Source organism: Aptenodytes forsteri, unplaced genomic scaffold, assembly GCF_000699145.1.
Source record: "Aptenodytes forsteri isolate BGI_AS27 unplaced genomic scaffold, ASM69914v1 Scaffold82, whole genome shotgun sequence".
In the NCBI taxonomy this organism is placed as follows: domain Eukaryota; kingdom Metazoa; phylum Chordata; class Aves; order Sphenisciformes; family Spheniscidae; genus Aptenodytes; species Aptenodytes forsteri.
In genome coordinates, this window is record NW_008795490.1 from 6,938,386 (window position 1) to 6,965,991 (window position 27,606).

At 43.6% G+C, this 27,606-nt stretch overlaps 1 protein-coding gene across 3 annotated transcripts in view; it reads left to right on the top strand.

Moving 5' to 3' along the window:
- Positions 1-27,408, top strand: part of HIVEP2 (human immunodeficiency virus type I enhancer binding protein 2) — a 130,982-nt gene extending 103,574 nt beyond the window's left edge. For 2 of the 3 annotated variants that reach the window (XM_019472638.1, XM_009281452.2), the window contains 7 exons: positions 1,396-1,440; positions 2,717-8,340; positions 9,095-9,249; positions 14,347-14,522; positions 17,226-17,327; positions 17,869-18,779; positions 25,614-26,432. In XM_019472638.1, the coding sequence (XP_019328183.1) occupies positions 2,926-8,340; positions 9,095-9,249; positions 14,347-14,522; positions 17,226-17,327; positions 17,869-18,779; positions 25,614-26,432 (7,578 nt within the window). In that variant the 5' untranslated portion in view covers positions 1,396-1,440; positions 2,717-2,925. Of the gene's footprint in view, positions 1-1,395; positions 1,441-2,716; positions 8,341-9,094; positions 9,250-14,346; positions 14,523-17,225; positions 17,328-17,868; positions 18,780-25,613 lie in introns of all 3 variants that reach the window. The other variant, XM_009281451.2, reaches the window with a different exon arrangement.
- Positions 27,409-27,606: the final 198 nt, after the last annotated feature.

Genomic DNA, 27,606 nt, shown 5'->3' on the forward strand with positions numbered 1-27,606 from the left:
TGAGTTTGTCCGGGAGCTCCTTGTTCATCCATGCAGGCCTCCTGGCGTTTTTGCCGGACTTCCCCTTTGTTGGGATGCATTGCTCTTGGGCTTGGAGGAGGTGATCCTTGAATATTACCCAGCTTTCTTGGGCCCCTCTTCCCTCCAGGGCTTTGTCCCATGGCACTCTACCAAGCAGATCCCTGAAGAGGCCAAAGTCTGCTCTCCTGAGGTCCATGATAATGAGCTTGCTGTGCGCCCTCCTCGGTGCCCTAAGGATCTTGAACTCCACCATTTCATGGTCACTGCAGCCCAGGTTGCCCTTGAGCTTCACATTCCCCACCAGCCCTTCCTTGTTGGTGAGAACAAGGTCCAGCATAGCACCTCTCCTCATTGGCTCCTCTACCACTTGGAGAAGGAAGTTATCATCGACGCATTCCAGGAACCTCCCGGATTGCTTATGCCCTGCCGTGTTGTCCCTCCAACAGATGTCGGGGTGGTTGAAGTCCCCCATGAGGACCAGGGCTTGTGAGCGTGAGGCTGCTCCTGTCTGTCTATAGAGGGCCTCATCCGCTCGGTCTTCCTGGTCAGGTGGCCTGTAGCAGACCCCCACTATAACGTCGCCTGTCCCTGCTCTCCCTTTAATCCTGACCCACAAGCTCTTGGTCGGCTCCTCATCCATCCCCAGGCAGAGCTCCATGCACTCCAGCTGGTCATTGACATAGAGGGTGACACCCCCTCCTTGTCTCCCCTGCCTGTCCTTCCTAAAGAGCCTGTATCCTTCCATTCCAACACTCCAGTCATAGAAGCCATCCCACCACATCTCCATGATGCCAATAAGATCATAGCCCTTTTAACCATGTATTTGGTCTGTAGGTTTCTTCTTTGAGAAGGCAGTCATATATTCTTGAGCAGTATCCCACTGGTGTTAACTGATTTGGAAACCTACTCGTGTTTCACTAATTTTTTTGTACCTGAGTGGTGACACCCTGGCCAGGATTTTGTTTTGGTCCCTGAAACATTTAATGAGAGGCCTGGAGCCTAAAAGTATTAGCTGGAGAGAGGCATTGAAATGGGATTTGCCAATGGGATTCAGGGATAATCCAGGCTTAGCGAAGGCGTAGGAATGAACAGGGACATTGGCAGCTCTCTTTTGACTGATTCAGGAAGGTGAGACTGCATCAGTTCAGACTTGCAGTTATTCATCTACACACTAGAAACCTAAATACTTTAAAAAGACTCACATTCATTATTCTTCAAAATGTGGTTGCTCAGACCTCTAAGACACAACGTGAATTTTTTCCAGTGGATGGATAAATGAAATTTTCAGGCCTCTGCTGTAACGAATAGAAAACTTTCTTCAGCACTATGCTTAATGTCAAGAATTTCTTATGACTGTATTTTTTTTTACTACAGGGAATTTGAAGATAGTCATGCCTATTAGATTCCTAGAAGATGCAGGTAATTGTTTTATACTGAAAAAAAATCATATATTCCCATTCCCTATGTGTTTTCCTGCACTTTGCTGATGTTTCTTCAAGCCCAATTCAGTTTTTCGACTGTAGGAATGAAAAATATTCCAGTATCTCTAGTAATGCTTTTTGTACCCTTTTCCTCGCTATTGTAAAATTATGACTGTTTTTATAATTCTCACTGTCGCGTCCAGAAAATATCCTGTGTTTGGATAATATGGAGGCAGAAAACCTACATTGTTCTTCAAATTCAAATGCTGTACTTGTCTATGAAAATCGTATCTCTGAGCATTTCTTCTTTATAATAGAACTGTGGAAACCTATTGCATTTAAGCATAAACAGCACATGTATAGCTGGATGGAAATTTCGACATTGAAATCTAAAATGCTAAAGGCACATAAACACAGTCATAGCTCATTTCTTTAATGCGTGTTTTACCTCTAGTAAGACATTCTAGCTAAAATTTAATATAGTGATTGGAAGATGGAGATATGGAAAGGTGCCAGTAGCGTTGCGTTCAGAATGCTTATTTGGTGTACTTTTTTGACTGTTTAAAAGTAGTTTAAAAGGGTGATCGACATCTTGTAAAACCAGTTAGATGGTCTAACGTAAGAAGTACCTCACTTTAGCCATCTTCAAATTCGGTATATACTCCAAGGTAGTCATCTAGGATTTCTGCCTAGCCGACAGTGAGAAACAGGCATCTCCAGAGTGGAGGGCCATGTGCATAGACATCCCCTATGTCTGAAGTGACCATCACAATATGGAACAATTTCTCCTCTGGAATTACTGATCACCCTCCTCTGAGTTTAGAGGAAGGCCAGGTGACTGAAGTGCATGTCTGAACTGTAGGTGAGTAATACTGGGTAAGGTAATTGCCACCCAGAGTGTTAGGACTCCATTTTCAGCAGCAATTTGCTGAAAGAGCTTTGAAAGTAGGTGGCGGACTTTCTGAGAATCGAGCCTTTAAACTGTCCCCAGAAAGCCTTCCAAAGCTTCTATTCAATTTGGAAAGTCTAGATCCCTGTTTTCTGTTCCTAAGGCTTTTATTGAGTAGTGATTACGCTTGTGTGCAGTCTGGAGCCAGTCTTTACTGTGTCTCCTGACAAAAGGGGGATTTGTGAAATGTAGTTACCTTTACTTAAGTCCCTCAATATTTTTCATGAAAGGCTCAATGAAAGTGCAACTGACTGCATTGATGTTATTTCGCATGACTGTATTAATTAGTGTGTGTGGTTTCTTTGTTTTTGCTTTTTCCTTACAGATAGCTGTGTCACCACGGAAGAGATGAAGAGAACTTGTCTCTAGAGGATCACAAATATCTCTGGGTCATTCTGCATCTCAGTATTTAATAACAATGGAAAATGTCCGAATGCTATAACAAGTCTTTGCAAATGTATAATAAACTCTAGGAAAGTTCCTGCCATGAACAGAACTGTATAATACTCACATTAGTGTACAGACACAAATCTAATGCCTATAGACTACTGCGTGGAAAGTTCCAAAGAGAAAGAAAAGTCTGTGAACTTGCAACAGCCCTGGAAAAATGGGAGCAACAAAACTTTAAAAAGCACAGCTTTGGACACGCTCCATGTGTCTGCACAGCTTTCAAGTGAACTAGCACTTAAGACCTTGTGTAACAAAATGGACTCTGGGGACACAGCTATAGGGCAAAAAGCTACCTCAAGGTCTGGAGAAACTGCTAAAGTACCAAGTAGATGGAGGCAAGAACATTCACCTGTTATTAAGATGAGCACTTTTGGCAATCAAGAAGTACAGAGGCAACCACAAATAGATCACGAGCAAATTGGAAACACAGCATCAGCACAACTTTTTAGTTCTGGGAAACTGGTATCATCGAATGAAGCTGCACAGCAAGTCACAGAGAAGCAATATCCACAGCATCGTCCAAGTCCTTACTCATGTCAGCATTCACTTTCTTTCCCACAGCATTCATTGCCACAAGGCTTCTTGCACAACATGAAGCCACATCAGAGCTTGGAAGGCCCTCCGTGGCAGTTTCCTAGCCACTTGCAATCAGTTGCCTCAGAGGACTTGTTTCCTTTTCATATGCATAGCCATAGCGGAGGTTTCTCCAGGAAGAAGATTTCAAGTTTGAACCCTGCATACAGCCAATATTCACAGAAATCTTTAGAACAATCAGATGATGCTCACAAAAAGGAGCACAAACCCAAAAAGCCTGGCAAGTACATTTGTCCTTACTGTAATCGGGCTTGTGCCAAACCTAGTGTACTTAAAAAGCATATTAGGTCTCATACTGGGGAGCGACCGTACCCTTGTGTTCCTTGTGGTTTCTCCTTCAAGACGAAGAGCAACCTTTACAAGCACAGGAAGTCACATGCCCATGCAATTAAAGCAGGATTGGTACCTTTCACAGAGTCAGCAGTCTCTAAATTGGACCTAGATGCCAGTTACATCGATGTGGAAGCTGAAATACATTCAGATGGCGAGCAGAGCACGGACACTGATGAGGAGACCCCACTCCTAGTGGAGGGGTCTGACAAACTGAGCCCCGTCCCACAGCTCCCCCTGGACATTGCTAGCAGGAGCAGTTTTCACTCCTCCATGGAAGAGTCCTTGGTGGGGCCAATGAAAGTGCCCATTTTGATTATCCCTAAAAGTGGAATTCAATTACCCAGTGAGAGCTCACCATATATTGGCTCTGATATGTTGCAAACCCCATCCTTAAGTACTAAGTCTGATGACTCTCATACAGTTAAGCAGCGACTTGCACTAAGACTGTCAGAGAAAAAAGGGCAAGATTCTGAGCAGTCGTTAAACCTCCTGAGCCCGCACAGTAAAGGAAGCACTGACTCTGGTTATTTTTCCCGCTCAGAAAGTGCTGAGCAGCAAATTAGCCCACCAAATACTAATGCAAAGTCTTACGAAGAGATCATCTTTGGGAAGTTCTATAGGATTAATCAAAGGACAGCACTAACAGTAGCCACAACAAATCAGGAACACACCTTAATGGGTAGAAAGGGCAAAGCAGAGCCATTACCTCTTTTAAATAACAGATTAGATATCAAGATGCTTGAGGAACATATTTCTCAGCCGACTCCAAATAAAGAAGAACTCATTGACTCCAGTAATTTGAGCACTATTAAATCTACACAAGTTTATCCAGGCAGCAATACAGAATCTAGACAATCCCAGACCACCACATCATCCATCAAAAGTGAATCCAACCTGTACCAAGTCAGTCAGCAGGGTGACGTGCCCGTCCTTCTAGAGCCCCCAGTAGATTCCTCTCCTCTTATTAGAAGTAACTCCATGCCAACCTCTTCTGCAAACAACCTAAGTATTCCCCCATCTCTGAGAGGAAGCCATTCATTTGATGAGAAGATGACTGGCTCAGATGATGTATTTTACCCTGGGACAGTGGGAATATCCCACCAAAGGATGTTGAGAAGACAGGCTGCCTTTGAACTGCCGTCTGTGCAGGAGGGGCACTCAGATTCAGACTATCATGGAAGACCAGGGAAAAATATCATTATTGCTTCCAGCAGACAGACAGCAGGTGACAAAGGACCATCCTTAAAAGAGAAGAAAGGAGACAAGACCTTTTATGACTATGACGCCAGTGGAAAGCACTACAGAAAGTGGGAAGAATTTGAAGCTCAGAAGCAGAACTACAGGGACTCGCCATCCTTAGGTGGGATGAACAAGGGGGGAGAGTACTTTGTTGATCCACTCGGACAATCTCAGGTGGTGCCATCCATGCTTGGAACAACTTTTGAAAACAGAAAGCGCAGAAAAGAGGAGAGTGTTGGAGATGAGGAGGACAGTCCCATGCTTTGCAGCAGTATGACTGGCACCACTGGGGGAATTCAGCCCTTGGACTTTGATCCCAGATCCCAAATTCAGGAAGTACCAAGGAGCGGATTTGCCCTTCAAGGCCTGGACAATGCTGCCCATTGCCATGCGGAGCGTTTTGAAATCTGCAGGCCTTACTTGCAGCCTGGAAGCCCGGCAGCTTCTCTGGAAGACTCATCCTTAACTGCAGAGCAAGAAAAGACTGCAGAATCACTGGCTAGAAAGCCCCCTGGAAATGTCATCTCTGTCATTCAGCACACAAATTCGTTGAGCAGGCCAAACTCATTTGAAAGGTCTGAATCTACAGAACATATTGCATGCCAGCAGGAAAAGATCTATTCACCATCTGAAACATGCGAGAGTGAGATTTGTGAGTCCCCAATGAGCCCAGACCGAGCTCCACAAACGGAAAATGCTGACACCAGTAAGCCATCTCCATCGCAGCAGCCTCAGCCGTATCATATGCAGCCCAGGTTGGTTCGCCAGCACAACATACAGGTACCTGAAATTCGTGTCACAGAGGAGCCAGATAAGCCTGAGAAAGATAAAGAAGTGCAGAGTAAAGAGCAGGAGAGACCCACTGAAGAATTCCAGTGGCCCCAGAGAAGTGAAACCCTTTCTCAACTTCCAGCCGAAAAGCTACCACCCAAAAAGAAGCGTTTACGACTGGCTGACATGGAGCACTCCTCTGGAGAATCCAGCTTTGAGTCCACAGGTACAAGCCTCTCTCGCAGCCCTAGCCAAGAAAGTAATTTGTCCCACAGTTCGAGTTTTTCAATGTCCTTTGAAAGAGAAGAGAATATGAAGTTCATCACGCCTCCCAAACAAGATGAGTTTGGAAAACAGTCTGAGTTTTTAACAGTTCCAGCTGGTGCTTACTCACTTTCCGTCCCTGGGCATCACCATCAGAGGGAAATGAGACGCTGCTCATCTGAACAGATGCCCTGTCCTCATGCTGCTGAAATCCCAGAGATTCGAAGTAAATCCTTTGATTATGGGAACCTGTCTCATGCCTCTTCAGCTGGGACACCTACCACAGCACTGTCTCCATCCCGAGAAAGGAAGAAATGCTTCTTGGTTCGCCAGGCTTCCTTCAGTGGTTTTCCAGATATTTCCCAGACTGATCAGAGCACAGAACAAAGTATAAAGCAGGAGCAGATGGAACATGCACAGGCTAGTCTTCGCTCCTCCCATCTTGCCTGGCATCACTCCCCTTCCTCTGTACTTCAGCCCATTCAGGTAGATGACTCTGGAAAACAGACTATTGGCTCTTGTGCTCAGCTTAGTAATAGCTCATCCCACCTTGCCCAGCAACAGGCTCTTCTTGCAGACAGCCCAGAAATGTTAAGGACTCCCTTGATTCAACAAGCACCTTATATTCCTAACAAACATCCATCAGAGCAGCAGCAACTATTTGCACATCAGGAAAAAGTCCCATTTCCCCCTATTCATAGCACCTTGTTTCAGTTCCCGTATCCAGCTGTCTGCATGGTTCACTTACCACCATCTCAGCAGCCTGTCTTGTGGCAGTCATGCACAGAACCTCTACACTTCCAACATCATTTTGTGCAACAGCTGCAGAAATCTTACGTCAAACAGCCTTTCCAAACAGATGTTCCTCCAAGTTTTCACCTGGAACATGCAACAGAGCTTATTGGAAAGAAACCAGCTGATTATGTGCACGCTGAAGAGCAAGCATACCAGCATTACTCAGGAACATCTGGGCAGTATTCAAAAAATACTCTTGCTAAGTACCAGTCAGACCATAGCATTAAACCACCAGATACCTCCTCTGAGCAGCATCTTCAGGCAGATTTTGACTCCCCAGGTGATGGATCTGTACAGTCTTTGCCAGGAACAGTTGTTCCCGTCAGGATTCAAACCCATGTGCCATCTTACGGTAGTGTCATGTACACAAGCATTTCCCAGATCCTTGGGCAGAGCAACAGCCCTGCAATTGTAATTTGTAAAGTTGATGAGACTGTTTCTCAAAGAACATTGGCAACTAATGCAACCATGCAAGGAATCGGATTTAACATAGCTCAGATGTTGGGTCAGCATGGAGGACTAGAAAAATATCCTTTGTGGAAAGTGCCGCAGACACTACCACTCGGACTGGAGCCACCAATTCCCCTGTGTTTGCCTTCCAGTTCTGACATGGCTTCTACCTTGGGAGGAAGCAAACGAATGCTTTCACCTGCCAGCAGCTTGGAGCTCTTCATGGAGACCAAGCAGCAGAAACGAGTCAAAGAAGAAAAAATGTATGGGCAGATAGTTGAGGAGCTAAGTGCAGTTGAGTTAACTAACTCAGATATAAAGAAGGATTTTCCAAGAATGCAGAAGCCTCAACTAGTAAGGCAGAGCTGTACTACCGAGCCAAAAGAAAGTCTACCATCCATGTCATCCTCTTCACCGCTGTCGTCCTCATCATCTCAAGATTTCCCACCTGTCAGCATGCCAGCAGCTGATACTTTCCCACTGAGCAGGGAGAAACTTTCCAGTTTTGATTCCACGTCACCAGGGCAGAAGTCCAGTGGCCCTTCTGAAGGAAGAGACTCTCCAGAAGAACTGGATGTGGATGAAACAGCCTCAGATATGAGCATGAGTCCACAGAGGTCTTCATTGCCACCAGGAGAAATTCAGCCAGAAGACCAACTGAAACATCAAAAATTGCCTCTTGGGATGTTAGTCCAGATGTCATCCAATACCAGTGGGAAAGTCACAGGCTCAACCATTCTCCTGACAGACGTAGCAGATTTTCAGCAGATCCTTCAGTTCCCAAGTCTGCGCACTACTACTACTGTGAGCTGGTGTTTCTTAAACTATACGAAACCCAACTACATTCAGCAACCAACCCTCAAATCTTCTGTTTATGCTTCATGGTGTATAAGTTCATGTAACCCAAACCCATCTGGGCTAAGTACAAAGACCACTTTAGCACTTTTAAGGTCCAAGCAAAAAAACACCACGGAAATCTACACTCTGGCTGCTATGCATAGACCTGGAGCTGGTAAACTGACATCATCAAGTGCATGGAAGCAGTTTGCTCAGGTAAATAAGAGGTTTTAATAAAATTAAATTAGTATATCTTTATTTAAGAAAATATTAGTAAACTATGAAATGTAAGTTAATGATTTTTTTTTTAAAAAAACATTCCCCATTGGGAAATCAGACATTGACATCTTCCCGTGACAACTTTTGAGCGTCAATTTACCCTTCTGCAAGCTCTGCTACTTCTGCTGTCTCTGGCTCCATTTTCAAAATCAGATGTAAAAAGTGAGGCTTTTAAAGCTCTCCCTTCATGTGTGCCAGAGCCTGATACATTATCTCCTTTTATTTTGTCCTTTGTTTTCGCCATGTCCTGATTCAAACAGTATCAGACACAAACATCCATGCGCGTTCATAAGTAAAGATTAAGTTAAAATTGAGTACGGATCTTCAGATCTACTTAATGTCTTTTACATACTGACTCTTCCTCATGGACTAAGCATTAGATAATGGTGCCAGGGAAAATTCTGTAATGGCAATAAATTACCTTCTAAGGCTTTTCCATCTCTATTTTCCATGATTTTTTTCTGAGGAAAGATACGGTGCTGTCTTTTCTGTCAAGACTCTTGTAAAAATTTGTCCATGCTGACCCCTCTCTTATTTTCCATCAAATTAAACGGGACAAATTAATTCATCTTATAGAGTTGCACCAAAATGAGAGTTTGGCTTTGACCTGGAATGTTAAAAGTACTTGAAATGAAGTGTGCATTCATTGTGTGCTCCAGCAGTAACACCCTTCCTTGACTTTGTTCTACAGATGAAACACGAGCCATTCTTCTTGTTTGGCAGCAAGCTTGAAAAGAAAGTAGTGGGGAATATTATAAAAGAAAGAGTAAAAGGAGACATTCATGGAGATAAAGACATTACATCCAAACAAACTGAGCCGATACGAATTAAAATCTTTGAAGGAGGGTAAGAAAATGCAACTGGAAATTTCAAGCTCAGCCTGTCATTTTAAAGAGATTTGAAAATGAATGTGAATGAATTAGGATGTGAACAGTCTCCTGTATTCCTGCCATGTCTTGTAGCTCCCAAGCCTCTTCTTTTTTGTGTATATGTCAGTCTTAAACTGCAGGGTGCCTGTGTAGTTACTCTTGGGTCTACTTTGCTATTAGGACAATTATATTTTCTATCTGTGTAAGAGCACTCACTCGAAATTGTTACTTTCATTCCTTAGGTCATAAATAAATGGATAAACAGTTAACATTTTGATATTTTCTATACCATTTATTTGTATTTAATGGCTTCCATGAGGATATCTTTCCATTTTTAGACTCTGTGTACCTCCACTCACTTGAATGGGTTAGCTAGGCATGCTTACTCTTATTCTTGTAATTTTTTATTATATACTGAAGTTGGATTTTGGAGATAAAATGTAAGATGACAATGAAATCTATGGTGTCTAAGCCTAATCCATGGACCTGTCATGTATGGTTGATAAAATAATGTTTACTTTTACCATGGCCATCTATCACTCAAGTGATAACAGAAACAAATAACAGAGGGCAAAAGGAGACCTGAAAGCCCATTAACATTGTTTTGAGGCTTATGAAGCTTGTTATAAAAAGCAAATGAAATGGACACTTGTTTGCCTCTGCAGTATACTCTAAAATGGAAGATAATGTTTAATTTCTTTTACAGAATTCTGACACGATGCGATTAATTTGCTGCTGTTAGTAGTGAACAGTCAGGTGGCTGAACAAGATGTGTTTTTCAGTCTTACCAAACTCAGATGGTCTCACAGCACTGTTTTACTGGGATAACTAAATAGGTCAGGATGGAGATGTGAGAAATTCATACATCCATTTCCTTCTCCTGTCAGTTTGTACCCTTTAAAATCTCAGTTGTCCTTCATTAACATTATGTGGTTTGGCTCCGCTTGAATAGTCTCCATGAAATGAACATTGGCATTTCTCTGTAGTCTGCAGCATTGAAGGAGTATAGCCTACATCTTGCCTGAAGGACTGAAAATGTTATTCTGGAGATTGTTATAGGTGTGCTGGCCCAGACACCCTGATCCTGGCTGTTCTCTGTAGTTGTACATTGTCCTAGTACCCAAGCCAGTAGTCTGACTGCACAAGAGTGACCCAAATTCAGGGGTGAGCCTAAGTTTACAAGAAATTTAAAGAGCTGTTGCTTCAACTCACACCCACTTTGAAGTATAAAATTTGCCTGCTTCCCAGTATGTATCATTTCTGAATTTGGGTCACCCAGCTGAAGATAGTCTGCACTGATGTAAGCTGTGTGATGAGAGGTCAGAAGAGTAAAAGTCTGTTAAGAAAAGCAACTTAAAGGAGTATTCAGATCAGTGTGAGCTGCAACAGATCACTCTATAAAATGCCTCTGCCATCTAATAACTTCTTTAAGAAACTTTGTATGTTACTTACACTATCTTAAGTTTCCCTGTACACTGATAAGGTCTATGAAACTATTTGTGTAAAGTCATATAATTCACATGTCACCTAGAAATGTCTCCTGGTAATACTTGGCTATGTTTAGATATCCCTTGAGTAAAACAAAACGTAAGAAACCTTGATGTGCACATTAATTTCTGGAGTGGGGGGGACAAATAATCTGTGCAATAGACTGTGAGTTCCTCAATAGGAGCATATAACCCGCAAAGCTACAGTGAATGAGATGATGTAGTGTTAATGGGTCCGCTCTTTCCTTATACATCATAATTTTGTCGTACATTTTATAGGAATTATTTGTGGAAGGGTAGATTCATTCTTTTCATTAGTTTGGCTATTTTTTAAATTGATCTAATATTCTTTAGATATTATAACCATGTCTTTAATTGTTTTCTGTCCTGATTATTGAATTTGTCCTTCAGGTTTTTGTTTATGACTTCTGAAAGCTAGTTTTTAACATGAATGGGTTTCCATGCTTGCTTGTTCTTGGCTGTTTGTAGAGCTGTTCTGTTCTTCTCTGTTCTACTCTACTCTCATCAAGCTCATCTTCGTATCCTCTCAGCATGTGCAAGTAGTGCACTGAACTATGCAGCAAATGTCTGTCGTCTTCGTTTCACGTTTTCTCCCCTGGACAGACAAGCATGCATGGTGATATCTTGTTTCAGCAGGGTATTTTCATTTTGGTTTTAGTTTGTCTTGGGGAGTGGATTTGCTTAGGCTTCTTGATTGCTTTTGTTTTGTAAGTGCGAAGAAGGCAATTCAGAATCCATACTTGAGAAAGATCTGCGGTTGTCAGTTTTCGGTTTGTGGGAAAGCCTGTTTGCTCGGCAGGGAGGTGCAGTTGTGCAGCTGCCTTGTGCCAGGGGAGTGGTGTGCTCGTGTGGCAGGTGGGCAAAAAGCAAATAGATGGGGCTGGGGATGAGTGAGAAGCTGAAGGAACAGAATGAACAGAGTTGAGCTGAAAAGTAGATCTCGCAGCACATCACCACCTCGCTGCACCGAAGCCCGTCAAGAGCAGTTTGTAAGCATCGCAGCAGAGGGCGTTTTGAAGGAAGAAGCTAACAACCATATTATTACCTCTGGCAGGTGGCTTGATTTGAATGAAATGATCTGCATCACAAAATCTGCTCTCCATCATCTGTGACTGCAAAGCCCTAATGGGGTGTGAAGCAGTGTTCCTCAAAGAAAAGCAGCAATTTGAAGTTCAGTACTTGCTGCAGTACAATTAATTAGTTATTAATGGTGTGAAGTAAAAAGAAAGGAGGGACAGGGCAAACATGCCCACTCACCTGACATCTGGCTTAAAGACATTATCATCTGACAGCAAGAGTTCACAGTTTGCTTACATTTGCTCTTTTATATCTATCAGTAATAGACTCTAATTGAAAATCCCCAATAAAATAACTTTTTGGGTAGAAATTGCAGGACTCGAAGCTTGTTCATGCTTTTTAACTCTAGAGTCCCATTCAAATCAAACTCAGAGCAGCAGTGACCATAGTCTTCATATGAAAGTTGTGTAGTGGGAAGGGGGAAATTAGTGAAAGCTTTGAGAGAGGCATGAGTTAATAGCAAGATCTAATATTCCTGGGGGCTAGAAAGATAATCACCATAGACGCAGTCTTCTGGTGTTTCAGTTTTTGGACGAGGCCTTCTTTAAATGTCAAATTTGTGTGTGTCATTTCTCTTACAGTTGTTGTTACGGTGAAACATACTTAGAGAGTCAAAGTCAGTTATGGCCAAGAACCGTCCATATGAATGATGAAGAGACAGATCTTGTCTAATTGTCTTTGTGCCCAATGGGATCTGACAGGTGACAGAAGCCTGTGGAATGAGGTCAGGCAGAGGAACAGCAGAGATAGAGCAACAGAAAAGCACGTTATAACACGGCATTTATCTTACCAGTATCAATCAGGGGTGATACGGTAGACTCCATCCCAGCAAAATCAGACTGTAAGGAGAGATGAAAATAAGATTAAATGGCAGTCTTTCAAGCAATAATGGACATTTTTTCTGTCTGTGGGAGAAAGCCTGGAGGTAGTTGATGAAGCAGTGGATAGAGAGATGACTCTCTCTATGATAGAGACTCCACTCTATGTTGGCATGTGTGTATGAAGAACTGGGGCAGACAGAAAAGCAGAATCCCAGAAACGTTATACAAAAAAACCTGCTAGAGAGATGGCTAAATATTAAGTGACATTACACTACGCCAGTTTTGCCCATGGTGCCAGGGACAATGAAGGAAAATGGAGAGGGCCAACTTTATTGGAAAGGAGATTAGAAAAACTGAATTTAGGCATCCACATTTGAAAGAGGAGCTGATGTGTTTAATAGATAACAAGATGGATATGAGAACAGGACAGTGTTTTATGTATTTCTAAGATATTAGCTTCAGTATTTATATTTCCAATGATATAGCTGAACATATGGAAGAAGTGTTCATCTAAGAAAAGCACACTTGAAAAATATTGCAGCTCTGTAACCCAAAAACTGCCACTTGCTTCTTGTAGAGTTATCATCACAGTAACAGAATCTTTCACACAGTCCCTTATTTATTTAACGTGCTGACTGTCAGTGCCAACGGTATTTTGTGGGCTGCACATCCGCAGGGTGACTGAAAGTACTTTGTTCTGCTTAGGGAGAGGGCAGTGGAGGACAGAGGGCAGAAAAAAATATTATTTCTCAGTTCTTGCAATTTCTGGATTTTACTTTGGGTGAATGAGGATGAAATTTTCCCTCTAGGGAATGCCCAGCGTTCTTCAAATCTCAGAACAGCCTGAGCAGATCCCCTTGGGCCCTTTTAGATTTCAGTATTAACAATTTATCATGATAGTAAAGGCAATGTGCAGCTTTACATAGATTTGCATATCTTAATTATTGTCTAACTATGTACTATGTAATCAGCAAAAATAGCATGGAATGCTTACGCCTGTGCTAAGAAAAATTCCTTCAACAGCTTTCTGCTAAGTATGCAGGTTGGAAGTTTCCCATTTTATTTCTAAAGCAGCACGTACCTGAGTGAACTCAACTTGGTGTCCCTTAGGGAGGGATCCATCTTCAGGAACTTCAGGCAGACATCTGTAGTGTAAATGCGTACATCCTTGCTAGTCATCTGCATTCCCTTTATGCTTAATGGGGAGAAACAGGCACTTCCAAGATGTGATTTATCTGATCCCAAGGGATAAATACACTAAAATAGTTAATGAACCGTGCCACAAAACAGCGCTGTTTTCAGTGGTGGTAGATGCCTGCGTTGTACAAGACTACAGTTAGCTGAAATAAATCCAACCTGCAGACTCGTATTTGGAGTTGTGCTGTCTATAGGAATGGTAGCTAATCTGTTTTCTGACAAGGTGTTTATACTGTTGTCAGACTGCAACCCTTTGGTCTCATATTGTTAAAACACATTGGGACCAGTACATTCCCTGAAAGGCAAATACTTCATGAGTTCTGGCCTGAAAATTCAGTAGTTCCTGTGGACTTCTGTGGATTTGTTGTGATGAGATATATACAGGATCAGGACCAGATGCATAGAGGTGATGTTTGTGCATGTGTGTGGCCTAGAGTCTGTATGATTTAAATGCTTGCTCTCTTCCAACAGGTATAAATCAAATGAGGATTATGTCTATGTCAGAGGTCGTGGCCGAGGAAAGTACATTTGTGAAGAATGTGGAATTCGCTGCAAAAAGCCAAGCATGCTCAAAAAACATATCCGCACTCATACTGATGTCCGGCCTTATGTATGCAAGTTGTGCAATTTTGCCTTCAAAACTAAAGGTACTTGACCCTTTTTGCTGAACTCTTGCCACTTCCCGAACAAATCTTGAGCTATTTTGCCATCAAGGATCCAAGCACCCTTTGCAATCAAGGAGAGAATTTTCTTCAGAATAAAATTATTGTGTTTATGTGTACAGGACTTCATGAGAGAGGTTTTTCTCTTCTGTTTAATTGATCCAGGGATTTTGTGAGACTCTGAGACTCCTTGAATAGCTTCATTAAGAGCTATAGGCTCTTGGCTGGTCCATCTGTCTGCAGAGAAAATGTAGTAGCATAAGAACCGCCCTTACAAATAATACTTTCTGCCAAAATTGTTACATGGTGCAAATTTTAATTGCAGCACACTTAAATGCTACCAGGAGAGTACACTTGTTATGACATAATGTAGAAGCAGAGCATCAGCTGCTGAGGAAAACATGCCTTCACGGGCTTTACAGTGGGTCAGTTTCAAGTTTATAAATAATGTATGTTTCCCAGATGGGCCACTCCATCCACTGTGGCATTAATTATGAATAGAGATCTGATAGCTTGTTTTCACATGTATTTATCAGCACAGAAAAAAGCCTCCATTTGTCACCCTGAGGCCACAGATAATGATACTCTTTGGAATTCAGATTTGCGTTGCAACTATCTCCTTAAATTAAAAAATCCTTTTCTTTGGTAGCATTTCTTTGTAGCACAGCCCAAATGAGCTTTACATTCTCAGTTTCTTAGTTTCCCTTTGGCAGACAAGGGAAATGGATTCTGGTCCCAGTGCGGTGAACTTACTTGAAGGGGGAGAGAGGAAGCTGAAGGAAATGTCTCCCAAGATCCCAGTGCAGCTTCATGGCTGTTTTGAGGATTGAGAATTGTAATAGTTTCCATGACTCCAGCACTCTCTGCCAAAGATGGGAATAGCTGTTGGATGGTAGTAGACCCATCAACCTAATTTAAGATGAGAACTTTCATGGGGGTGTAGAGACAAAGACAAGGAGCTGCTCATTCATAGTCCCAATAGACCATCTGGTGAGCTGTTCTCGGATCATTGTTTACATTTGACATTGCTGGAGGAATGGGTCTTGAGGAGGGACTTGAAGGAGGATTGTGGGTTTGCAGCTGTGTTCAGAGAGGACATTCTAGGCAGAAGAGATGGCATGGAAAGAAATGCGAAATTGCTTGCTGAGGATGGCATTTCTGGCAGAGAAGAAGAAACAGGGAGGAGGTACTATGCTATTGCACAAGAAGGGCATGAGTAGGAAGAGACTAAGTTAGCCTTCGAAGTGCAAGAAGTGTTTAACTGGTATATTACTGCTTATGAGCAGTTGTCAGCCTCATAACTATTGTTGCTATTTTGCTGAGAACAGTAGGGGACAGACCTGCAGAGGTACTTAGGTTGTCAGTGTACACCCTGAGCATTTAGCCACCCAGAGGCATCAGTGGCCCAGTTAGACTTTTCATGCAGTGCATGAGCACAATAAGAAACTCTTACTGAGAAGGGTATTATTTCTCTTACTGAGAAGGGAATTATTTGAACTAGCTGGGACCGAGCACAATAAGAAACTCTTACCGAGAAGGGAATTATTTGAACTAGCTGGGACTGAAAGTCAGAGGAGAGAAGCCTGGCCTGTGAGCTTCTAAGCACACCTCCACTATCCAACAGAGTGGGGCAGCGTTCCTGCCCCACGGTTGCATGTGCCACATACACCATCTGGAGACACTGGTTAGGGTCCCAAAAGCAGCATAGGTACATTCACAGAGTGCTTTCCTTGAGCACCATGTCTTGGTAGTGGGTTGGGTTTACTTGTGCCATGCTTTCCCCGTTGGGTGTTGCAAATGTGATTGAAGTGGCTAATGGATTAGAGCAATATTCTTGTTTCTCCAGCTTGTGCTTTGTGCTCAAGATTCTTTGCCATGAAATGTCTCTTGGGGCCAGCCTCAACCCAGTTTTCTTATCTGTGAAAAAACAGACCAAGACAGGCACTCCAGAAAGTCAAGAGTCTAGTGTTAGATTGCTCCCTCAGGGGAATGTGAGATCTGATTTCAAATCCCTGCTGTGTCTGGTTCAGATCCGTACTCCAAAGCAGGGAGCTGAACCTGGATTTTCCACATCCCAGGTGAATGCTGTAAGTACAGCTCCTCTCAGTTCAGAGATTGCAGCTAGATGGTAAACTTGCACAGAGAAGTTTCCCATAAATGTCTTTTTTGTGGGGTACTTTTGCTTCCAAATGCTTCGAACACACTGAACACTTGGAGCCTACATGTGAAGTAAATGGGAGAGCCCTTCGCTTGAAAGTACCACTGTGAAACTAGGAGTGTGAGCCCTGAACAGCTGGTGTGCATTGGACTTACTTCGATGTCCAGGCAGTTTGTACATATCACGACCACTGAGCCCAGGGACAGATAACATCCAAAACCAATTTTTTGAGCGTGCTGGGGTGCCTAAATGTCATGTGGAAAATTGGAGAGATGCCTATATACCTCTCAGGCCCTGAGTTTAAGTTTATTTGAAAAAAATTTTTTTTTTTTTTTGGAAGATATAAAACCCCAGTGTCATTAAAACAGGCTCTGAGGGCGATGGGCTGGATGAGTCAGCCCTGTCTGTTGTGGTTTTTTTTAAACTAAAACCCCCCATCTGCAGGATAACGGAGTTAAGATACACCAAAACCTGACTTGGAGAGTGGTCTTTGCTGTTGTCCGTTAATTAGATTAATCTCTGATCCGTAGGAAATCTGACAAAACATATGAAGTCTAAAGCACACATGAAAAAATGCCTGGAGCTTGGAGTATCAATGACATCCGTAGACGATGCTGAAACTGAAGAAGCAGGTATGTCAGAATGATTTAATTTAGTTGGAATGGCCTCTGGAGTATGCAAATGACTCATTGCACTCTAGCACAGTGGCTGGCATGGGAAAATATATTAAGAGTATTTGGGGCATTTTTTAATTAAGAGGCATCTTTTTAATAAACAGGAAGTATAAAAAATAAATCTGATCCATTTGTCTGAGTTACATTTTTTATTAAGATGCATGAGGAGGAGCTAGAAATGAAAGTATGACCTGTTGTCATCTGTCTCATACAAAGTTCCCAATCTTTTCAGTTTAGATGTGAGAGATGGCAACATTTAGCGAAGTTGCAAGGTGGGGTATGGTGAATTTGCTTTTTATACTTCCTTTCAAGTATAGAGTTTTAAGGTATTATTATGAAAAATTATGGTTTGAGACTATGAAGAACGGCTTTATGCAGCCATCCCAGATGAAGAACATCCAGCGATGGCAATGGGTATGCTGGGTGGGGAATGAATGTGGCAGAAGGCGTAAGAGGTGGGGTGTGTGCTCACCATTTTGACTCGCCGTGGCTGTTTCAGAAAACACGGAGGACATGCAGCAGGAGGCAGAGAAGAGTAGCAACCTGGCAGGCCTGTCAGCAGAGCACCAGTTTTCTGATGCGGAGGAGTCGGATGGCGAGGATGGCGATGACAATGACGATGACGATGAAGATGAGGATGATTTTGATGATACTCAGGGAGACTCGACACCAAAAACGAGATCAAGAAGCACCAGCCCGCAGCCCCCTCGGTTCTCCTCCCTGTCGGTAAACTCGGCTGGGGCATCACAAGGGGCTTCCCCCGAGGGCTCCCTTTCCATGGGACACTCCTCCCTCATCAGTTACTTGGTCACCTTACCTAGCATTCAGGTTACTCAGCTTATAACACCAAGCGACTCCTGTGAAGACTCACAGATGACAGAGTATCAGAGATTTTTCCAGGGCAAGAGTACTGATTCAGAGCCTGATAAAGACAGGTTAGACATACCTAGCTGCATGGATGAGGATTACGTGCTTTCATTAGACCCCAGTTCGTCTCCGAGGGACCTCTCACCTTCCAGTCGACAGTCGTCACCCGGCTACGATTCTTCACCCTATAGAGATAACTCACCAAAGAGGTATTTAATGGCAAAAGGGGATTTGTCACCCAGAAGGCACCTGTCACCCCGAAGAGATATTTCACCCATGAGGCACCTTTCCCCACGGAAGGAGGCTGTGCTGAGGAGAGAGTTATCGCCAAGACGGGACGTGTCACCAAGACGTCACCTATCGCCAAGGAGACCAATGTCACCAGGAAAAGATGCGTCTGTTCGAAGAGATTTGTCTCCTAGGCGAGAGAGGAGATATATGGCCTCTGTTAGAGCGGCGTCTCCCCGGAGGGGCTTATACCATAATCCAGCGTTGTCCATGGGTCAATATTTACAGTCTGAATCTATTCCAGTGGGGCATTCAGTAAGTATGAAAGAGTATTTTCACTCCTGTTGTCAAAACCAGTGCTCTTACCTAATCTGTGCATAGTAGTTTAAAAAACTTTGCAGCTTTGTAGAAGAAGGCAGCGTAAGCTTTGAGCCTTGGTGGGAAGTCCTGGAACAAATGCAAGAAATTTGGATTAGATGGGGACCAAGCTGAGATGTTGATTCAGTTAGATGCCATAGAGTCAGCCTAAGGGTCAAATCTTCACTTGGTACAAGCCTGAGTATCTCCATAACTTCAATGAAATTAGGCTGGCTTACATTAACTGCCCCCTTCTTTATTTTAAAATGGCCCGGGAAGCTTACATGGCATGTGGGGCTTGTTACAGCACTGTAACAGCAGTGTAAAACCTTTTACCTCCCAGACTGTCAGATGGGATCGAGCCCAGATCAGGGCTTAAGGCCCTGATACTGCAGTACGGTGCCCATCACCAACGTATTGTTTAATGCAATAAAAACACTAAAATAAATGGAACCTGTCGGAAAAGCAGGGTGCCCATCGAAACCAGGATCTATGACTGGAGTTTAAAGGATATTGTTGTGTGACAGGAGCAAGCAGCTGTGTGCCCCGCAGAAAGCACCATCATGACTGGCTGTTTCGACAGGGACACAACCGTCTGGGTGGAAATGGAAATATGCAAAACTTGCACAGCTGCTGTCTGTGCTGTTCCCTTTCAGTAAATCAGCTCTCAGAAACTGCCGACTTGGCACTTTTGACAGGCCCTAGCATTCACAAAGCACTCTCTCCACAAATAAATTTGGTCTTTAGAGTGAAGGAACAGCCTCACTATGGATGCATTTATTTATTTATTTAGTATGCTTCCCTCACCACGCTTGATGTTGCTGCTGCCCTCTCACTGCCTGCCTCGTCAGCCTGTATGTGTGGGTTCAATATGGGCAAGCTGTGACAGGCTCCCGCTGCCTCAGGGCTCCTGTCTCCCTGCCCTCCTCCCGGCAGGGCTCTCCTCCCTCCTTCCCCATTGCCAGTCTTCTCTGCCCTCCTCCCTCCTTCCCCATTGCCAGTCTTCTCGGCTTTTTGTGTAATCTTTATGGTTCTTCTCTGTAGAGGAGAAGAATTGAACCCTGAGCTCATAAAATCAGCGTTTCCAGAGCTCTGGGGTGAATTTCTCTGTGGAACCAGGCTGATGTGTTACCTGTACCGGGGAATGGAGCAAGGGATGCAGCTGGGCAAAGGTGGCTGCAGCAGGGATGGACCGAACAGAGCTGAGATGCCGCCAGCCTGGAAGATCCAAAAGTGGCTTCCCAGCTTTTCAGGGGGAGAAGGGAAAGCTGCAAAGTGAGCGGCCATGTGTGTAGGAGAGAGCAACACAGGTACTTCTCCCACATCTTAGACATGGCCCTGTGGCCTGGCAAGTTGTTGAGGAGCGCAGTGGAGCAGGGTGGCTGACTAAGTCATCCTTGAGGAAGGGCATGTTGAAACCCTGCTGCACTCTCATAGGGGTGATCACTGTGTAGCTGAGAGAGGATACAAATCCAGCCAGCAGTCCTACTGACAAAGTAAGGAAGCTCAAAAAGAGGATAAAGAGCCACCAGTTTAACAGTCATGATGTCTTAGTATCAAATGAAAGGGATTATATGAGACGCTACAGCTGACATTGTGCAGGGAGCCCAAGTCTCTAATGTCCTGCATGAGACACTTCCACTGGCATCCTGTAGCAGAGATTTTGGATGTGTGATGATGCTGGCAAAAGGCTATGTAACAGTCACCCTTGGCCATCTGACAGTTCTTGCTGTAATGTTTGCCTTGTGTGTTATGCACACCTTCCAGCAAGGCGTTTAGCACATTGTAAGGACTCTTTTAGCACCCTTAGCTCCTTCTTTTGGAAAGTCCACCATGCCAGATGGGCTTTTAACACTTACCTTATTTTTGAGGTAGGATCAGGCATGTGGCGGTGAAAAACCCAATGCAGATCATTTGCCCTACAGAAAGCATCGTTAACTCAGTGGCATGTTGAGTATTTTGAGAGAGAAGCGCAGACCTCAGCGCAGTCACTGGAACCTGAACACAGGCATCACTGGAAGCAGAGCCCAGGCAAATTTAAGTGAGGAAATGACAAGTGAGGATGATTGCCCATCTCAACAACCAACTGCAAGGAGGGAAAGATGGATTGCTCACCTCTGGAAGACATACTTTAGCCAAACAGTAGTTGAGTCTAGGTGAAACACAAGTTATTATATTCAGTGTGTGGGAAGACAAATAACACCTGAGCTTGCTATAAATGAAAGCTGTCAGAAAAGAAAAAGGAATAAAGGCTGTTTTTCACTTTTAGAGAAGTGAAATCCAGCAAATCAGAACATGATTAGCAACTGCATCAGTGATGCAGATGCCAGCTTACAATCCTGCTTCCTCTTTCAGAGCTGCATTGGGTTCCCAGTCCTTGCAGGAATAAGAGTGGTTTTGTGCTTCTGCTGCCTGCAGTTCCCAGAAGAGGCCAGTTTTCTTTCTTCTCCACTGAAATGGATGTATTTGCTCTAGTCTCTTTGGCCAGTGCTGGTCTAGTTCCCCTTCGTGTTGCTTCCCCTTGAATCTTCATGCACCTTGGTGGTCGTGTGCAAAGAGCTTGTAAAGTGCTCTGGCATTGAAAGCACCACATAGAAAGCAATTGAAATTATTTCTTTAGGATGTGGAAGAGAGCATGGGGAAAGTAACTATTTTTGTAGATTGTACAAAAATACAGAAAAATATACTTTTTTTTCTTTGGCAGTTAATAACAGGATACACTCTTGCAACAGGATACTCTCTCCAAAGTAGCCTAAGGCTCTGGTTGACGCTGGTGCACATTTGGCTTTGGCAAGTTAAATGCCCGTCTTTAAATTTAAAGGCAGACTCCATTGCTCTCTAAATACATTTGGGATCTTCTCTTTTGTCAATACCAGAGGTTTCTGTCCTTTCTGAGCAGGCTGGTGCCATTATTGAGGGGCTCTGATTCTTCTCCTGAGTCACTTTATGCCAGTCCTGAGAGAAAGAGGAGAGAAGGGAAGGCTGCTTTTGTGCACCCTGAGTGCATCTCTGTTAGCATTTTAGTTTGGATCAGGCATATGTCTTTGTTGTCATATTTATTGTGCTTTGACTCACATTGCAGAGCAGTCTTGGAGTAAGTGACCTGGATTGTTTTCAGATGAAATTAAACCGGAAAATGTGCACCAGGAGTGCAGCAGGTACACTTAAACTGTGAGTGGGCATTCAAGTGAGCAAGAAGGGACTGCATAGGGTTAGTCCGAAGCAACCTTCCTGTCCAACCCAACAACACTTACATTGTGAACATGGAATCCAGCACCAACAGTTTCACTCTGTTCCTGCTTGTCCCCACTCCTAGCACACCCTGCTACTTCCTAGTGTGGACCAGAGCTTTTGCCTCTTCTTCCAGTCCCAGGGCTAGACACAATGAGACTGTGAATGTATCTTGCTGTGAGCGGTACGAACTTGTCCCTAGCAACTGTTTTAGCTTCTAGGAGGTAGTGGATTTTGCTTGTGTTGCTGTTTTGTTGCACCTCTCATTCATTTTGAAGTCTGAAGCCTGTCTCAATGTATTCAGAAGGGCTGAAGGGAGTTAGGCACCTCTATATCCACTTGAAAGTCGATAGGACTTAGGGTCCTTTGATCATGCCAGACATACGGTATTACATCCCTTCCCAAGCACTCAGTACTTTATCATCTTGAGTGAAATGCTTTCCTGTGCAGCGAGCCAGCATAAAACTTCTGAAGTCCAGGTAAATTGTAAATAGGTCCACTGGTGTATGTGGGCTGCTATGGTGCATTCTCAGTAGGACTGCAAATCGAGCTGATCCTGAAACAAGTCCACACAGATTTATAGTCACTTTATTAAGCATCATGTCTTTTAGAAAGCACGTCGGTAATATGCTCTGTTATTGAATTTCACAATAGAGTTCCAACATTTTCTGGTTTTTAACTTTAAAAAGCTTCAAGTACATTATGATATGGTAATCAAAGAGATGATTGTTTTCCACCCACCATCTTTTTGCAAGCTGTGGTCTGAGGCTGCCACGAGGATATCTGTGAAGGGTGCTTGGCTTTGAAATGTGATCTTCCTCTTAATCCCCCGTAGCCTGTTTTGGGTGATGTACCAGATACAGTGTAAACCCTATTTCATCCCTGAGGTGTTCTGGGGGACCTGTGAAGCTGGATACGGCTTTGCTCAGGGGTGTGGTGTGGCAGTCTAGCTTTATGACCAGGTCAGAGAGTTTAGTGAAAAGCTCCTACAGAATATTGTTGCTTGGGAAATTATGTGTCACCTGGAGTTTGAGGGAAATATGCTAAACTGCAACAAATGAGAATTAATAGGAAACGAACTGGATTCCCATCACCTGACAAAGAGAGGAGCTCATCTCACTGCGCTGGCAGCAACCCATTCTGACTGCACCGCAAAAAGATACCGTGACTTTCTGCACTGTGCTCAGTGATGGGATCTAATACTCGCCCTGTCAACAGAATACAGTCTTTGGATTTTCAGGATGTTTGTTAAAAGAAGACAGCTCCTCTAATATTCAGTCTTTCCCTGTGAATATGTATATGTGTGTCTGCTTGTAAGTATGAATATGCTAGATATTGGTAAAGGAAATAAAAGCAGGGTAAGAGGTATGAACAGTTATTAATGCCTGTAACCATTTATGTTGGCCATTTCCAAACTTACCTGCCAGAGCTAGAGAAAGACAATCCGGTATGTGCTCAGCCAGGCTTGGAAGGCATCCAGTGGACATGCACACACTGTCACTGTCTATGTAAAAATTATGCATATGAGACATATATTGGATGATACTGCTGATCTTGAAGTGTGTAGCAGTTTCTATCATGTTAGCCACCTCTATCTGACAAGGACAGGCTGTTGCTCTATTCCCTTTTGAAACTGTGGCAGGGCACAACATGAAGCCAGTGTCTTTCTCAATTAGAGATTTGTGTGTGACTAGGTTTGTTCTTCAACGAGTTTTGCTCCTTTTTTTGGTTGCTTTTGCTCTATTTCCCTTAGCCCGAGTTCACATCAGATGCAATAGTGATAAATGTCATGGCTTAGGAAACAGCCAAGAGGACAGTATGACTGAGAAATGGGTTGACAGACCAAAGATGGAAAAAAAAGGGGGGCAAGCAGCTGTGCAGAGGTGAGGTTGGCGATAGGAAGGGCTGACAGGGTAGGTGAACTATGTCTTGTGGCTTGGCAACTGCAGTTTATTCTGTAAATTTTTCCCCATTCAGCAGTATAACGTGCTGTCACTGTGCTTTCGTATGACAGCTTCTCTTTTATGAGACTCAAGTGTCTCACTTTCTGAATAGGAAAATTCCCAGTGTAGATTAGTCTCTGAATAATAACATCTCTTAAGTTCGAGTCTGATGATTATGGGTCACCCTTCCTGTCTCGACGTTGATTTATATCAAACAGGACAAAGGATCTGAGCACAGTGAGATTGAGCCCCTGGGTAGCACAGAAACTGCATCTTTAATTGCCCCCTAAACCAGTTCCCTGGGATGGGATCAAGAGGTTGCTGAATGCCTTGAGAGCTAGGATTTCCCAGCAGTGAAGTGCTGCCGCTTTAATGCATTGGCATTTAGCAGCACGGTCCTCAGGCTGCCACACCAAGACTGGGGTAGCAGTACAGCTCTGGGGCAATTGATAGGTGTTTGGTCAATTTGCAGAGCAGAGATGAGCATTTTTGTTCATTTAATTTCCTATGGGAGTCCCCGAGAGCTGTGTGGCCAAATCCCACACACAATTATGAAAATGTCATCCTGCACTTCTGTCATCGTTATTCCTCTGGTCAGCAATAAATGATACTTAATCATCAGATGGAAAACAAATTTTAAAAGTTAAGAATGAAAAAAGAGAAACCCAAAAGCCCAGGGCATATTTAATACTGAGTGGAGATGGAGCTCTTTATTCTTCCAAGGCAGGAACTAACGGGAAGGCACTGAAAATGTCAATATTGCGAGATTGGTTTTTGTTAGCCGTTACAAAATCCCTCATTCTTCTCAATCCCATTATGAGTGGGTGAGTCTCCCTGTGACAGAATCATCACTTTCACTCACAGCTAATGCCTGTGCTTTTGTTGTTATTTATTGTTTACACTACAGATAGGCCAGAGTGGTGCTCCGTTGTCTAAATGACTATAAAAATTTGGGTCGTCATTGCACAGAGGCACTTGAACTTCCATGGAAATACGCATCCCCTTTCATCAAGGATTGGGTAAAGCTCACGGTGGAGGGTAGGAGGAGCAAGTGCCTTCTCTGGGGCTCCAGAGCAGGATCTCTCATCAGGCAGAAAATACGTACATGCAGTCAGATTTTTCCTGTACTGCCAAGCAGTGGTGGTGAGCAGGGAGCGTTCGGATGTGTATTTCTCTGCAACAAAGTCTTGATACCCGGTGGGGATTGCCAATACCTGCACAGTTTGCCAAAAGAGAGGGTAAGATGGATCTCTTGGCCAAATTTCTCCTGGGTAACGAAACTCTATCTACCCCAAATTCTCTCTGCAGTTTCAGTTGAATATAATACTCTTCACTTCCTGACCTAAATTGCTGCATTGTGTTGCTGAACACTCTTAACTAGCTGCTGCCTTTCACCTCAGAGGCATGGGCCCCGTAGGGCTGAGCTAAGCAAAACCTCCTCTGTTGTTTGGATAAGCAATTAGTGGAGTTTTCCAAATGCTTTGGGATCCATCTGGATGAAAGGTGCTGCGTGAATGGGAGGTTGTGTTAGACAGGAAAGCAGATAGGTGGTTTGGCAGCCAGACAAGAATTTTGCTAGTAGCAGCGCTGACATTTCTTTTGTTTTTTCTGGTTACAGAGAAGGGGGTTGTCTCAGGGGCCTTACTTCAACGTATATGGAGAAAAAGGAGGTATGGAGCACCGTGGGTCTAGCCCGTTCCCCGAAGGTCCGAGCGACTATGTCTTCAGTCATCTTCCACTACACTCCCAGCAACAGATCCGAGCACCCATCCCCATGATGCCTATCGGGGGTATCCAGATGGTCCATTCGGTGCCGGTGGCCCTTTCAGGTTTACATCCTCCATCCACTCTGGCCCTGCAGAGGGAGGGCTCTGAGGAGAAGCAAAGAGGAACTGCGGAAATCCTTACAAAAGAATCGTATAGTATTTCTAAGCACCATGAGAAACGTACCTCTCCGCACAGCTTGCACCCCACCGCCCCCTCCAGCGCGCCCTCCTCTCCGTTGCTGTTGCTGACACAGAGCACGTCGGAGGACAGTGTCGTAGCTACCGAGAGGGAGCAGGAGGAGAACATACAGACTTGTACAAAAGCCATAGCCTCTCTGCGAATCGCCACAGAAGAAGCCGTTCTGCACGGGGCGGAGCAGCTGCAGAGGCCTTCTGAGCCTCACCAGAAACCCTTAGAAAGTGCACATTTTAGCATTAAACACTTTAGTGGATCTGAGCCGGGCCAGACCTGTGCCTCAGCCACCCATCCTGACTTGCATGGTGGTGAACAGGACAGTTTTGGTACATCACAGACTGCGTTAGCCCATCCCACCTTTTACAGCAAGAGCTTTGTGGACGTCCGGCAGTTGGGCTTTCACAGCAGGAGCGACCCCCCATCAAGCACACAGGAAAGAAAAGATCCGTCATCTGAGAAGAGCAAGCCACATTGATCTGAGATGCATGGAGACTTTCACCCATACATTTACCCCACTTTTTTTTTCTAGAGATAGAAGAAGTATTCAACTTTACAGCATGCCTGTTCTAAGTTACAGTAGTTTGCTATTATATATACTTTTGTTATATCAAAAGAATTAGATAAAATAACAAGTCATCATGAGCCTGACCAAAACTAAATTTGGAATTCTTATTGGGTCTGGTACTTTTAAATTGTACAGATGTTTGTGCCTTTTCTTTACTTTGCTTATATTCTTATAAGCATTTTTTTAGCAGTAATTTGTACATATTTTAGAATTTGTGTATCTGCTTTGTAATGAAAGTAATTTCTTTCCTTTTTTGGACACTTGGATCTAAATGATGTAAAGCAAAACAGCATCAATATATGTGAGGTTGCACTAATACATATTTTTATATGATTAAAACTGAACAGCTTTTATGTACAGCTCTGATTCTGTAATACTAATATTTATTTACTTTGTTTCATAAATTGTAAATTTTTTTCTTAATGTTGTGGATTGCTTTTCTATGTGAAGCATGGGATTTACTGTTACGTAATTAGAACAAAATGTATATTGTAAAACAAGATATTTAAACTAGAGTATCTTATCTTATTCTGCACTTATGCATTAGTTAAAAAAAAGATAAAGGATGTATCAGTCAGTTCTTAACTCTTGTAATTTTTTTTTGTCTCTTGTTTGCCGGATTGACTATAACTTAAGTGCTGATTGTGATTTTAAACTGATAGTACCGTAAAGCATTAAAGTAAAACAATGTGCTATTGTGAGTTTTTTCAAAGCTTTATAAAACAGTTATAAATATATTAAAAGTATTTGGTCTTATGTGAACATGTTGATCTATATACTCCTTTAAAAAGCTATGGGAAAACATTCCACCCCATGTAAATATGTGCAAGTGCATCACTGGTGCCGTCTGTGTAACTCACCGGGACAGGCGAGGTTTGCTGCGCTGCCAGGCGCGGAGCCGGGGCACCGCTACCTGCCGGGAGGCAGAGGCCGGCTGCGGCTCGACCCGCTCCCCTGCCTCCAGCAGCAGGGTGGCGAGCCCCCCACGGCCCCCCCGGGGCGGGGCGGGGGGGGGGACGTGGAGGCTCGCCGACTCCGGTGATGAATTTGACTGTGGGGGTGTCATGCAGAGGTGCCCTGCCCC